The sequence below is a fragment of the Erithacus rubecula genome (assembly GCF_903797595.1).
Source record: "Erithacus rubecula genome assembly, chromosome: 4".
Taxonomy (NCBI): domain Eukaryota; kingdom Metazoa; phylum Chordata; class Aves; order Passeriformes; family Muscicapidae; genus Erithacus; species Erithacus rubecula.
This window is the reverse complement of record NC_136686.1, coordinates 3605710-3620154: the sequence shown is the minus strand read 5'-3', so window position 1 is coordinate 3620154 and position 14445 is coordinate 3605710. Positions and strand designations below refer to the sequence as shown.

The 14445-nt window shown below is 47.0% G+C and overlaps 1 protein-coding gene across 5 annotated transcripts in view; it reads right to left on the bottom strand.

Annotated features, from left to right (window-relative positions):
• LOC306800909 (sodium- and chloride-dependent GABA transporter 2) overlaps positions 1 to 14445 on the bottom strand; it is a 37708-nt gene that overhangs the window by 8107 nt on the left and 15156 nt on the right. For all 5 annotated transcript variants that reach the window (XM_079303387.1, XM_079303391.1, XM_079303388.1 and 2 more), the window contains 3 exons: positions 14049 to 14133; positions 11815 to 11947; positions 7965 to 8099 (listed from right to left, as the gene is read on the bottom strand). In XM_079303387.1, coding sequence (XP_079159513.1) covers positions 7965 to 8099; positions 11815 to 11947; positions 14049 to 14133 — 353 coding nt within the window. The remainder of the gene's footprint in view (positions 1 to 7964; positions 8100 to 11814; positions 11948 to 14048; positions 14134 to 14445) is intronic.

Below are 14445 nucleotides of genomic sequence, written 5' to 3'. Positions count from 1 at the left end.
ACACTGTTATTCCCATGAGGTCCTTTGCTCTCACTGTCAATAACACATCCCAGGGCTCTAAGGCTGACATTTGTCAATGCCAAATTTCATCTGAAAGCCTAGCTGTGTGCAGTCACCAATTCAGCCACTGTCACTGCCTTCTGCAGACAGCAGCAAAAGCAGGAACCAATGGTGAGGAATGAAGCAATGACAAAGTTTATTAAATAAACCTCTGTTCTCTAAGATTTTTTTTTTCCTAGGGGTTTTATAAAACAGAGATATGACAATCATTTAACCAATGCTGAAGGGTAGCCACATTCTCAAGATAAAAGAAAAGCAGAAATAAAGTATTCCTGGGACAGCTTTATGAGAAAAGTCTCCATTTGATTCCACTCTCTTCTCCTAGAGGAGTGTAAGCCCTCAGATAAATGCCAGCCCCAGAGCCCCTCCAAGAACAGGAGCCAATGGAAAGCACTACAGTGCTTCCCACAGGTTCTGATGCCTTCAAATCTCAGCTGTATCTGTCAGCCAAGACCTGTGGCAATGGTCAGCTGGGCAGCACCTGCCCAACCACCCCTATTGGTGTGGCTCAGGCCACCCTTACCAATGCATGGTTCTGCCTTTCCTGCTCCCTACTGGGCAAAGTACAATCATGTGGTGAGAGGTTTTGGTTTATATTTACTTCTTCTCCTTCCTGGGCTGATGTGGCTTATGAAGGCATGTTAAAATCCCATTAGCTGCCATTTTTCCAGAAGAAATTCTGGATTTTGCTCAAGGCACAGATGCACAGAATAAATCCTCTCCTGCCCACTGCTGCAAACCCCAACAGGGAGAGAAGGCAAAGTGCTGCTAGGACTAGGTTTGGTGAAACTGCTCTCCAAGCCACCTGTCTAACATTCAACCCCACAACCTTCACTTGAGACCAGGGAAACCCTGGACTCTGGGTTTCAGATCGAGCAGGGAGTGAGATCAAATCTCTGATTTGTAGAATGGGAAGGGACAGGTGATGAGACAGGACTGGAACAGCTAATTCAAGGCACTGGGAAGCCAGAAAAGTAATTGACCTCAGTGTATTTTACTCTTTTAGGAGATGAATGGGAAGATGGATTTAGAGAACAAGGTATTAATTTTTTTCAGTTCAAAAATATTAGAAAAAGACCAAAGCTCTTTTAAAAATTGATTCCTAAAGCATTTCATGTGCTCGTGGGCAGTAAAGGGCATAGCTTTCATTTTGCAGCTACATTTTAGGCACAGCAAGGCACTAAAGTGAGCTGGACCAGCAGACACCTTTACATCAATAATTTAAACATCTGCACAGACTGGAATCAAATCCTTTGCTAGATTTGCTTTTTATTTTGCTGTTCATTGTTACAGCTCATTTTCCATCAAATTTTGTAGCATTGATTGTTGCTGAGTCAGAGACAAACGTGACACTTTGTGATTCAAGTGACAAAAGCACTTGATTCTTGTGAACCCTCCTTAAATAGAGGTTAAAAAAGAAGTTCAAATAGAGTTAAAATAAACCTTAAATAGAGGTTAAAAAGGTTCTCTCTTTAAACAGAGGGTTTGGATTTCCCAGGCATACACATAGGATAGGTTGGGAGTTGGGATTGCTCAGCTCTCTGCCCAATGGGTGTCTGCAATTTAGGATGGAACTGCAGTAAATTGCAGTTCAGGGATTTCACCCAGTTTCATTGGGTGAAATCCCTGTTTGGGTTGGATCATATCCTATAACTGTCACCTAGGGGCCTGTTTATCAATCCAGGCTACTCAAACTGAATCTCTTATCTATGGCCAAATTAGTTGCCTAGCTACAAGCCAGCTTGTGCTGTGACAAAATTTGAGCTCAGAACACACCCTCTCATGGGATTTGTAAGCTCTTGTAGCTTAATTTGTCAAGACAGCAAGACTTTTGCCATTAAACTGCCTACCCCACGCTTGTCATAACATTAGACTCAGTTGATGCTTTTCAACCAGATTTAACAGTTGTCAGAAACTTCAAGGATATCAAGTACCTATGAATTGCACAACAGTCAGGGAATGGGAAAAAGACAGGAATTCAGGGTCCCCACTGAGCAGAAAGCTACAGTGAAGAAGATTCTACCAGTGTTAAATATCACATAAATGACACAAGAAAAGGAGAAATACCCCTCAGGCAGAAAAGAACTAGTGCATTACCAGCCACAGTGGAAGCCAAGTATCAAGAGGCCAAGCTTCATTAGCTCTGTGGCTTACGACAGGGCTCATTTCTAAAGCCCAGTGAAAACCCTGTGCAGCAGAGAACAGCATGGGGGCTGTGGGCTCCTCACTTCACTGTCTGCTCTGGCCAATCTCACACCTGTGGGGTGCACACCTGGCTGTGTGGGAGTCCAGCCCCAAAGGCATATAGGGAGCACAGGACCTGCCTTAGCATATGCTGTGGCTGAAACTGTAAATAAAGCTTGACTTGCAGAGCTTATGATCCTACTTAGCATGACTGTGAACACCAGCTCAGGCTGCCTGCACATTATTTCAGGCATTAAAAGGTTACTGCAGCTCTTGGGCCAAAGACAAGAGACATCTACAACCTTCAAAGTTTCCCAAATTGCCTGGGGGTCAAAGGACTGCCACAGGACTGATGCCATGTGTGCTCCTGACCCAGTGGATGGGCAGCAGCAAGTCCCAGGACTGTGGGATCACTGGGAGTGGAAGGGCTCCAGCCTCCTCCAGCAGCACCACTGCCCATCCCCAGCCCCACAGGACTCACTTCAGCAACCCAAACCTTTCCTCTCCAGCCTGCTGCCTGTGCTCATTTCCCTCCCTGTAATGACTCAGAGAAATGGGTTTTTTCAGCTGTTCCCAGACCACTCTGACTAAAAGGCCTTGCAGGGTCAGGCAGGGCTCTCTTTCCACTGCAGATAAAAGCATCCTGCTGTTCTCTGGCCACTGTTCCCAAAGAGATTGGTAAAGTTTATCCTGTTCAGATTTTGCTAGCATATTAGCAGCATGGGTATTTTGATTTAATTACTGTCTACATTTTTCTAAGCCATACAGATTATTTAATTTATAATTCCATTTCTTTGAATATGTTGTTTACTCCAGTTTGCAATAGCCTGATACTCTGTTTTTAGCCAAAACCTTTGCACCTGAGCTGCAGTTATCCAAGATGGTTATGACCATTCCTTCATCCCTAACTTTCTCAGCAATATTCACTTTATTATATGCACTGGAATTCAATAGCTCCTAGTACTGAGACAGATCCTTCCTTAGGAAGTTCTCAAACCACAAATAACACTTTTGAGCAAAAGATTATTGAACCCCAGTGGGTGCCATACACCAAATATAGGTGGCATGCAGAGAAGCACCAAACAGCAAGGAGAGACAAGCACAGGGTGGGTACATGCTGTGTGGAGGGTTACACCTGGTGTAATGCATAGCAGAGAGCAAACATCAGCCAAGTCTTGAGCTGCAGTTCAAGCTGCATTTCTTTTACTCACAGCTCAGCCTGTGGTGCTAGCACTGCTCACAGCCACAGTCCCTGCTCAGAAAGGGAGAGGGTGACTCCTAAGGTTTTACTGCAAGGCTCCAGGGCACGATTTCCAGATGATTGGTGTTTCTCTTCACTCAGACCACAGCCCAAAGATGCAGCCCACATCCCATAGCACTGCACCAGCACAGAGCAGAGGCCCTGCTGCACAGCCCAGGGCAATTCTTCCCCATCCCCATTCATCCCAGCAGAGAGGAGACAGGGAATGGGTCAGTGACATTTATAAAGTGTTCCTGTTCCATCTGCCCAGCCAAACATCATGTTCCCAATCCTGAGCCCCATCTGCTTGAAAAATACTCCTCAGGAGTGAGGAGCAGGGGCTTTGCTCAACAATTAATCCTGTGCCAGCACTCAAGGTCCATACAAAACTGACCTCAGGACACCTGGGGACCTGGAGGGACATTTTGCACTCAGGAGGGGTCTCCCACTGCTGGGGTTACTTTAAACACCACAAGAAAGCAGATTCTGGCTCATCCCAAGGAACACAGCTGCCTGCCTGGGAAGGTGAAGGGGTGAGTGGATGCTCCAAGGGATGCTCCTGGCTGCTGTGAAGCTGGGCTTTGTGGTCCTCCCTGCCCTGCTGCTTGCAGGCAGGCAGGCAGCCAGCCAACTTTATCCCTTCCTGCTATGTCAGCGCTGAGATCAGGCTCAGCAGGGCTGGGAACGGGCTTGGGACAGAGAAGCAGTCAAGGTAAATACAGCTGTGGTTTGCCCCATGGGGGATGCACTGCTCCAGCAAGGAGGAGGAGAATATTCCAGTCCTGAGCCCCTCTGGCATGCAGTGGGAGCATTGTGCTCTCCCTGACTGGCCTGTGTCCCCCAGAGTGGGAGCAGAGTCTGGGGACAAGCACAGCCCTGGCAGGGCACACAGGCACAGCAGGACCCCCTGTGAAACCAACGCCCACCTGCACAGGGGAGAAAAGCTGTGCAAACCCAGCACACTGTGTCAAGGCAAAGGCCTGCTGAGAAAACAATAAATACAGGGAACAAATAATATTTAGGAGGCCTGTGCTCACCCTCCCCTCTCACAGAGAGGCAGCAGCAGGAAGGGCCACGATTTGGGGCTCTGCCCCCTTCCCAGCGTGGCTACAGGGGCCCGTGGTTAACCCAGCAGGTGCCAGCCCTGCAGGATGCACACATCTCTCATCCTCCTTGTGGTGGCTGCAAGGGCTTATCCTCAGCTCAGTCCTGACTGTAAGAGCTGCCCTGGTCCAAACCATGACCTCAGCATCCTCCCTCTGCAGCCACAGAGTGGACAGACCTTCCCCCCACCCAAAAAAAAACTGTGAGCTTCTTCTCTTGCCTTCCCTCTCTGTCCTGTTTGTTGGGAAGGAAGAGCCATGAGGGAAATCGGCAGGGGCAAACACTCCAAAAACCAATCATCAGGGAAATAGGTGCAAGAAAATGTGGGGGATGTAGGGAAGGATATTCAGAAAGAAATGCACAACTTTGCTGACCATTGGCACCTCCAGTGCCTCCCTGCCCCAGGAGTGGGATACAGCCCCTAAATTCAGGGCCCTTCAGCCCATCTGATAAGGGTAGAAAGCAGCTTATCACAGAAGCTTCTTTCTTTGTATAAAGACTGGATAAAGTACAAGCAAATACAGCATGATGAGTGTTTTCTGGAAACTTCAAGAGGAAAATAAGTGTGGGAGGCTTTGAGAAACGTTTGCTGCTTTTCCAGAGAGACAGAAATTCAGCAGCCTCTGACACAAATCCTTCTCCATTCTCACTCATTAAACCGAAGGAAATTTAGCTAAGAGACTTGATACCAGAGTGAAAGGAGACTAGTACATCTCTTTTCTTTAACGCAAACCTAAACACATGACAGCATTTTTGGCATCAAGCCCATCTGTTCTCTCTTTCTATCTGTCTATCTAAACAGTTACTAGCAGTGATATGAAAGCTTCAATCAACAGAAAGCCTGACAGCACCTGAAAAAAGTTCTTTTAATGACAAGTTTTACACACTTAAATGTTAATTCTACTTCTGAATTCCTCTCATTTCATCTTCTCACTGGTAGATCCCACTATGCATCCCACTCCTTAATCATATTCTTAAATTTCCAGCATTTCCTGCTGAATAAAGCAACTGATAAAACTGATAAATGCAAAGAGTTGGGTGATCAAAAGTAGAAATGGAGGATGACCCAAGACCCTCTGTTGGTCCACACTGTGAAATACAAAGGATGCATCTGGAGCACAGCAATGAAGTCAAGGAGTGAGAAAAGGCTTTGGGCCTAGTTATGGCTGACATGCTAAGATCATAATATTAAATAAGCTACATATTAAAAGATGAGTTATGAGCTTGTTGTTTTTTTGGTGGGTTTTTTTTTTTGGTTTTTTTTTGTTTTTGTTGTTGTTGTTGTTTGGGAACATGAAGTTCAAGATAGATGACCTCTTTGGTGGTTTTGCTGTTATCTGCTCAATATTTGAGCATAACTGGTGTTCACTATTCAACACCTTGGTTTGGCAGTCCTCTGAATGGTCTGATCTACCTACCAAATGCAATTAATTTACCATTTTAATTACAGGAATTTCACAGATTGAGGAAATGAAGATGCAGAAAGATTTAGGGCACTGTAGACTTCACAGCCAGAAGAGACCATCATCAATCAGCTTGACTAAGCTCTCACAGACAGGATTTCCCAGTTCTGTCCAAGGTCACTTGGCAGGTAGAAAGCAATGATTTCCACACACCAGCCTGATATTCTGACATTTAATCAGATCTCAGCTGTTGCTGCTTCCCTAGTAGAATCTGATAAATAATTCATCCCCTCTTTTCACCTAGTTTTTCATATGCTTTACAGGAGTTTTGATTTTTGTCCCCTTGTATATTGTTTGCCCTTTGTTTAAACCTCCCCTTGAGATGCCTTCTCATAAGGCTCAGATCAGAGAGGTTATATAATTTTATTATTTTTTTTTAATTTCCAGAATCCCTTCCCTAGCACTAAAGAATCTTCCATTTTTCCAGGCAGTGCAGGATGGCTGGTAAAGAATTACAGCTCACTGTCCTTTGAGCACAAACCACTTATAATCAACTTGGTCCCCATGGGCTGGCAGGACTCACACCACAGTGTCTGCACAGAGATGGGGGACACAGCCACACACCTAGGGGCACTAATGCTTCCCTCTCTGATGGGAAGGCAAGAGAAGACTCAAGTCCAGCTACATGGTTCAGTAGGATGGTTAAAACATGCTAGAGGGAAGGCAACCATTGCTGCCAAATCCTGCTTTTCTCCCTCAGAAGCAAAGCATTCACTGGGGAATGTGGAGTGGGAGGGAGAAGCAAGTTTTCCTCCCTTGGTTCAGGAGAGTTTTCTTTCCTTGGTTCAGAGCCATTGACTTACTTTGAGGGGTTACTCTGTCTTTCTGCCAACATTTCCCAGGCTGGAAGGAAACTCTGCTTCTAAAGCACAGGCTGAAGTGAAAAAGTTTGCCAGGGCAGACCTAATGAGGACACAGCTAGAACCAACCATGCCACTGAGGTGGCTTAGTTCAGTCCCCTGGGCAACACAGCCAGGGTAGCAACAGGACTTTTCCTAAGAGAAGGAGCACCATTCAAAAATATTATTGCATTCAGAAGCCTCTTGCACTTCATCAGTGCAAATGGAGACACAATGACAGCAAACACAGAGCTGTCCTCATCCTCTCTTGTGCTTTCCTGCACCTCCATGCTGAGGGAGCAGCTGTCCTGCCATACACCCACCAGCGCTATGTTCCCATTCACAAAAGTAACTGAGGCAGCACTGGTGCTAGACCAGAAAGAGTTAATGGGGTTACCAAGGGTTCTGCTGGCCTATTTTCCAGGCAGGGACCCTTTAATCTCCTTTGGAAACACCTTCACACAAAGGCTGGTACAGAGCTCAGCTGGAGCCAGGATTTAACGTGGAAGGACTTGTCCCAAAGAGATTAAAAGCAGCAGTTGGGCTCTGACCCTCCTGTCAAACAGGCAGGAATTTCTCACCAGGGATGGGAAGGAGACGAAGGCAGCCAGGTCCCAGGGACTGCTGCTGCATGCCATGACTTCCACCATCCATGCACCCAGCATGCTTCCAAAGGAAGGTGGAGCAAATAGGCCAGGAGCAGGCAGGGCTCATCCCCACAAGCTGCTGGCATAGTGCACCCCATGCACTGTCTGGCTCCACAGCAGGAGTCACCCCAAGAAACAGGAGGGACAGCTGGCACCACTCATGATAAAGGATTAAATCCTACTGCCCATACCCCTCAGCAATTCAGAGTCAACTCAGGAAAATATGGGAACAGCACTGGAGGGCAAGAGAGCAGGGAAAACACTCCAATATGACAGCTCTGACTTACAGCCACAGAGGGGGAAAAAGAGGGGTCAGAAAGGAGAAATTGGAAGAAAGAGAACAGGAAAACAAAAAGGAGAGAGTGAGGGCTGCCAGAGGAATCCATTCAAGCACAGTTTAGCCATTCATTCCCCCCCTCCACCTTACCTGAGGGTCCCCAAGGCGACTGATGTCTGGATAAAGATAAAACAGGATTCCCTGGGATGCCCCAGGCAAGGAGACTCCCCTGATGAGCAGAACAATCAGCATGACATATGGGAATGTGGCAGTGAAATAAACCACCTGGGAGGAGCAGGAAGGGACAAGTGTGAGAGAGCAGCATGGGCCAGAGCACACAGTGCCAGCCAGCAGCACAGAACTGACCCCCAGGCTGGGAGAGGGGGCAGGGGACAGGTCAGGTGCTTTGCTCAGCACCTTGTCTCCTGCAGTAGAAAGAAATGTGTTTTTAAATGCACTCAGGAAATTTAGGACTGCCCCCAGTATCCACCTTCACATCCCTACTTCAAACAGAGTCTGAGTGACACACAGGCAGTCCCTTTTCCAGATCCTTTAGTGGCAAGGGTGAAGGGCTGTGCAGCTAACATGATTGCCACTGAAGGACCACCAGGGGCAATGGTGGAGGGTCCCCAGCTCAGAGCTGGAACTGGCAGGGGGCTGTGCCCAGCCCTTGCCATTGCAGTGACTCTGAGTGACCCCAGTTCAATCACCCATCATGGGCATTCCAGGCAGAGCAGGGCTGCACATCTCAGAATTGTCACCAAGGATGCAGACCCAAATAGGGCCTTGAACACCTGTCCTCTTGCTTTTTGTGCCACTAGCCCCATGAACATTGCAGACACACTCAGGTAGGGTTAAAATCCCCTTCCTCTAGCTTCCTTTCCTGTGGGGGAAAGCTGAAAATTAGTACCAGCTAATCCTTTCAGGGACTTCACCTCTGGTAAATGTGGCACTCAGTCTGGGGACTACCAGAGTACTTTCAGGACTGTTCAGGCTAACTGCTGTAGCACCCACAATGACCCCACATTCCAGTCTGCTTCCCACTCAAACTGACATCAAGAGCTTGTGCAATCTCCTCAACAATTCAAGAAATGTGATTAATCCTTTTGCATTGTATTATTGACCACCTTGAGAAGAGGCTGTTCATCATGCTAGGCCAAAAAAAGAAAGGTTGCTTCTTCAGGTTTCCTGTGTGGATGTGCTGAGCAAGCACTTGCATCAGTATGCTTCATCTGAATGCTACCCTACAGCTCTTTTCTCAGCTCTGGCAGCTGTGCACTGGAGAGCTCATCTCTGGAGAAAGTGCAAAATGTGAAGTGATCCATTTCTCACACCTGCCCATCCATCCAGAATAAGTGGCTTTAAAATCCACCTAAAGCCCACCAGCCCTTAGAGGGACTCATGGGCTGTGACTCATCTTTGGAGGTTTCTGCATTAGGGGACTTCCTGCTGAGAACAAGCATATTATTTCCCTGGACAGTATGACAAGTTCTGCTCTGCCCCAGGTAGTCTTTATGATCTGAGCAGGGATTCAAAAGAGATTCTCTTTACTGGATCCAGTCTGATAGACTCCATCTGAATAAAGTAATGTCCAATGCACCTTGTTCTGCAAGTCCTCCCCCTAGTCAGGACACAGTCTGCAGTGATTCAGTTTTGTATTGTAGGACAGGATTTGAAAGATTTCCTTTCCATCCTTGGAAAAACAGTACTAGGCTATCATCTCAATCTCCAGGTTTTCTATACATTTCATGTGCCTTGCTCTATGTGTCTCAGCAGCCTTGGGTAACACTGACACAGAGATCAGTGAAAAATACCTCCTTGCTGAGGCTCTGGATTGCCTGAAATATCTGGAGCAGGTTCCTCCCTGTCCCCCTGAATCTGCATCCTGAACACTGTAGAAACCAAGGACAAGATTCTTCTGCACAAGCAAATGCCATCATTCCCCATATTTTCAATGAGCCTCTGATTTAGAGCTGTGCAGTGACAGTAAAATCTGCAGTTTCTGCAAGTTTAACCACCATCATTGTATTTACCACACAACCAAAGTCTTCCTTCAGAAAATAATGGGATGCAAATCTAAGCTTTCTCAGCCCATGAAAGCAAGATTAAAACAAAAATCATAAAAACAACTCATTGTCTTTGAACCTTAGTGCACGTTCTTCCAGGATGCCAGGTTGCACATTCTTGGCTTAATCTCTAAATACTATCAGTTTTAGGAGCTCAGGATACAAACAGGTAGTCATCTGGGATATGATTTGGATTCACATTTTGGTAACATCCTATGTGCTTTACAGCCTCTATGAATTAGTGTGTTAAACTTTTCACTCCACACCTCCACTGAGATGAGAGCCTGAATTTGGAGAATGTTTTTCTGGATTAAGATTGCCAAACTTCTATCTAACAACAGGAACATCTGGATCCAATGAGATATTACACAGTGCTTGGCACAGACCCCATCTTTTTTTATTTTTTGGGCATTGTTAGCACTAACTACATCACTAGGAACCTTGCTGGGATCAGTGTGATCATTCTGTCACATGCTGGTCAACAACAGCCAGGGTTTTATTTGAATCTGATCCACATGCCTCAGCAAAGTGGTTCCATCTGTGACAACCTGCTGCCTGTGGGAGCACTCCTGGGGTCAGGCAGTCCCTGTGCTGCAGGATGAGAACCACTGTTCATCTGAGAAGGGTGATTTCAGCTCAGGCTGTTTGACCCTCCACAGGCAAATCCTCAGAATTAAGGAATATTTCTTTCCCAGTGGGGTTATATTCCCACAGCCATCATTGTAATCAGATTATTGAATACATGGAGGGTTGATGAACCTATGGATGCTGTTGCTTCACTGCAAGAAGGTTTCTGTTTTCAAGATCTCACCATGACTAGCACTTTTTTGCTAGAAATCTCTTGCATTTGACTGAGAACGTGTATCTAAAACAGATGGAATTTGTTCTCAGGACTTCCCACACTACATTTGCTCTATCTTAATATCATATTTGCTGTTATTAGACTGCCTCTGTTTTCCTTTACCAGGCCACCACAGCAAGCAGTTGCTCTTTTCTTCTAATTTTACTCCATGGAAACCAGAAAATATCATCCTTGCAAGCTGCTTGAATTCCCTGTCATGTTTCATAATCCCAGCCCATTCTGGAAGCAAGAGAAACTGCTAACATCCATGCCATCAACTTGATGGAAATGAGTGCAGCTAAAATGTACACACCATCACACATGATGGCTTGTTCAAGACATGCAGAGAAGACACCATTTAGGAAACACACTAAAAACCTTTTCATTTCCATCTGTTCTTGCTGGCTCCAGACAAAGCTGGCTGGGAACAGGGTCAGGAGGCTGTAGCAGAAACTAAGTAATGGGGTCAGTGCAAATGAGAGTGGCACACTCTGTAACAGAGCATGGAATGGAGCTGGACAGTCACACCAGTTCTTCCCAAAAACATTCAAAGAAATTACTCTGTGGTGACTGGTGTGGGAAAAGTAAAAGCAGACCTTTATTGCTAGAGAATGGGCAACAGTAGGAAGAGCTGGGACAAACAAAAAGCATAAAAAAGCAGCTCCTGTGGTGCTGGGGCAGAGAGGGCTTTGGGGCCATCACAGTTACCTTTGTCTATATCTAATGAATTGGAAGATTTTCCAGTTGCACTTGCCAGCAGAGGCAGAAACATGCTGCCTGCTCATGCTGTGGTGGGAAGGAAGGGAACATGTAACCACCCCATGCAGAGGAGACTGCAGGGTCTCCTGGACCTGAGGAAGGAGAGGAACTAGATACGGATATACACCTTGGAAGCTAATGCTCTGAGAGGCCTCCCATCCTTTTTCCTACCCCAAAACAGAGAGCCTGCTGCACATTGATCCCTACAGGCTCCTGCAAGCTTGTGCACCCAGTGGTTCCCAAGGGACCTCAAGGGCCTCTCTGAACCTATAAAAGGAGAGCAGAACCAGTGCTGTGACCAAGGGAAGAGGCTTGACCTGAACCAAGGACTCACCTTGCCCGTGGACTTGACCCCTTTCCAAATACAGAAGTAGCAGATGATCCAAGCCAGCAAGAGACACAGAGCCAGCTCCCAGCGGAGACCACCCAGGTGCTGGATGCCATCAGAAATCTTCAGCACTCTTCTCCTGCATTGAGGGGAAGCAAAGGAACATGCAAGGGTCACTGATACTGGCTACTAATGTTCCCAATACCATGCTGGTTCTCAGCTCCTCAGTGCCTGATGGCTTTGGGGAGAAAAGCTGTCTCACTAGCAAGGTTCAGGTCTGAGCTGAAAGCCTCAGAGGAATTAAGCAGTGCTCTTCTCTGAAAAATACTGCCAGTCTGACAGGTCATGGACACACAGAGTTCACCTACATTTCTGACATGCTCCAAAATCCTCAGAGTGAGGGATACACTGCACTTACTGTGCAGAATGCATCAGGATCACTTAAAAAGTAATACTGTCCAACCCTTTCTCCATAGCACACTTCTCTCCTTTGAGGCAGCCACATAACTGACCTCAGGACAAAGAGCAGCACAGCATCCCATTCTGTGACTGAGACCCAACCATAATCCCCACTGTGCAGTCAGGAGAGGCCACTTAGAGCATCCTTTTGCAGTCAGTGTGGAGATAAAATCATGGGCTACATAGACCTTGGTACAAATGGTGAGATAATAGCAGCCTTTCCATGTCATGTGTATGTCAAATCTTCCTCATCACTTACAGAAGTAAGGACTCTTCCTCCTCCATCTCCCACACCACACAGTTGAAGCTGAGTGTGAAACCCCAGGGTGCAGTCCCAGAAACCCCAGCCTGACATAGGCAGAGAGGGACTTGAACAACACTGGAGCCCAGCAACAGTGTCCACCCCGCTGCAAAAAGACAGCAATTATCCCAAAATAGAGGTGCTGCTGGAGAACCCTTGTCTAAGGCACCCTGCTGCCCTCCTTGCCCCACAGCCCTGCAGGGGATTGAGAGGGTGAGAGAAGGGTTGTAAAAAGCACATTGCTCTCTCAGACCCTCTTTGTCATGTTGCTCTTTGCCTGCTTCCAAGGATGTGGACTCTAACCAGTGCAAAGGGTGCCACTGGACTGGAACTAACTGGGGGCTGCACTGCAGCCAGCAGAGACCTGTGGAGTCAACTCACTGGCAGGTCAGAGCTCCTCAAAGAAATGCTGCCCTCCTGCCTCCCTGCCCAGGGAGGGCAGGAACAGATGCTGCATCAGAAGCAGTGGACAGTGGAAATTTCCAATCCCATGCTGCTTATTCCCCACTAACACAGGGATGGGATGGTCACAGCAGCAAGAGAAAAACAACTTTTCCAGTGTTCAGCCACAGGAAAAGCAGTCCAAGTCAGGTCACCATCTAATCACTTGTGAGCAACAGGGAAAGGGAGAGCTCAGGCTCAGGGAGCACATAGGAGACAAAGAAAATTTAACAACTTTGAAATTTAAAAGCAGTGTCCCTGTGCTGAGCTGAGGGTGCTGTGTGTGTGTTCCATCCACCCCTGAGGGTAAGGCAGGGACAGAGCTCTCCAGCCATCCATGAAAATGCACAAGGGAAATGGAGAGTGGCAGCAGAAGGATCACCTGCACAGTCATTCAGCCAGGGCTCAATGCTTAAATGGGGCTGTTGAGCATCATCAGAGATCCTAAGCCAACAGACCTATACCTTTGTCTGACATAAAGCTACTCTAGACCTCAGGGCAGCAACACAAGGGGAGAAAACAACATGAGGCACCAAATTTCAGCATGAAGTTATCTGATCCTAGCACTTGGTTTCAATTTCGTTGAGGTTCTCTCCTCTGCATAACTTGCAAATTGGTCACCCTACAGTGAAAATATAATTTTTTTTCTCTTTCTGAGATAAGACTAGTGCACATACAAAAATCATCACCCACCACGCCAGAGCCTCTGGGAACATGCTGGTATTACACACCAGCAGGGATTCAAAGGAAAGAGGTCAGTGAGACCAAAAAGGCCAAAAGGTGCAGAGGAACAGGAACACAGCATCAGAGAAGGACAAAACCAGGTGGCTCTGAGGCATGCCAGAACAGCTCCAGAACAACACCACAGGCACAGTGAAGTTAACCTTGGCTGAGAGCCCTGAGAGCCTCTGACCTGCCCAGCTTCCCCCTTGTGTCTCTTCTGGCAAGGGTGGATGAATAGGATGTGCCCCTGCAGTTTGTCCTCTGCCCATAGAAATGGTGTCTGGGAGGGAAGAGAACAGGCCTGTCCTTTACTTACTCCCAGAACTCGATGACGGGGGACGTGGCATTCTCGCTGGTCACATTGAAGGTGGAGTTTGCCTTCTGCAGCTCCATGCAGTTCTCTGGGAGAAAGGCCCAGGGAGAGGAGAACTGTAAGCAGCAGTGCCCAGAGTACCAGAGCATCTGAAAAACCCCTCTCTGTCCATCCACAGTGTTGAGACTCACTGACATTGATGCTAGGACAAGATTTGTACAGTCCCAAGGATGCACCAAAAAAAAAAAAAAAAACCCTTCCATGGCAAGAAATCTAGGACACTTAAGATGATAGCATTTAATTTTTCCTTTCAGTGGGTACAGTCCTGATCAGCACTGGGTCTGTGGCTACCACACAGAACAGGATGATTGAAAGATGCCAAGAAGTAGAGCACCCATGT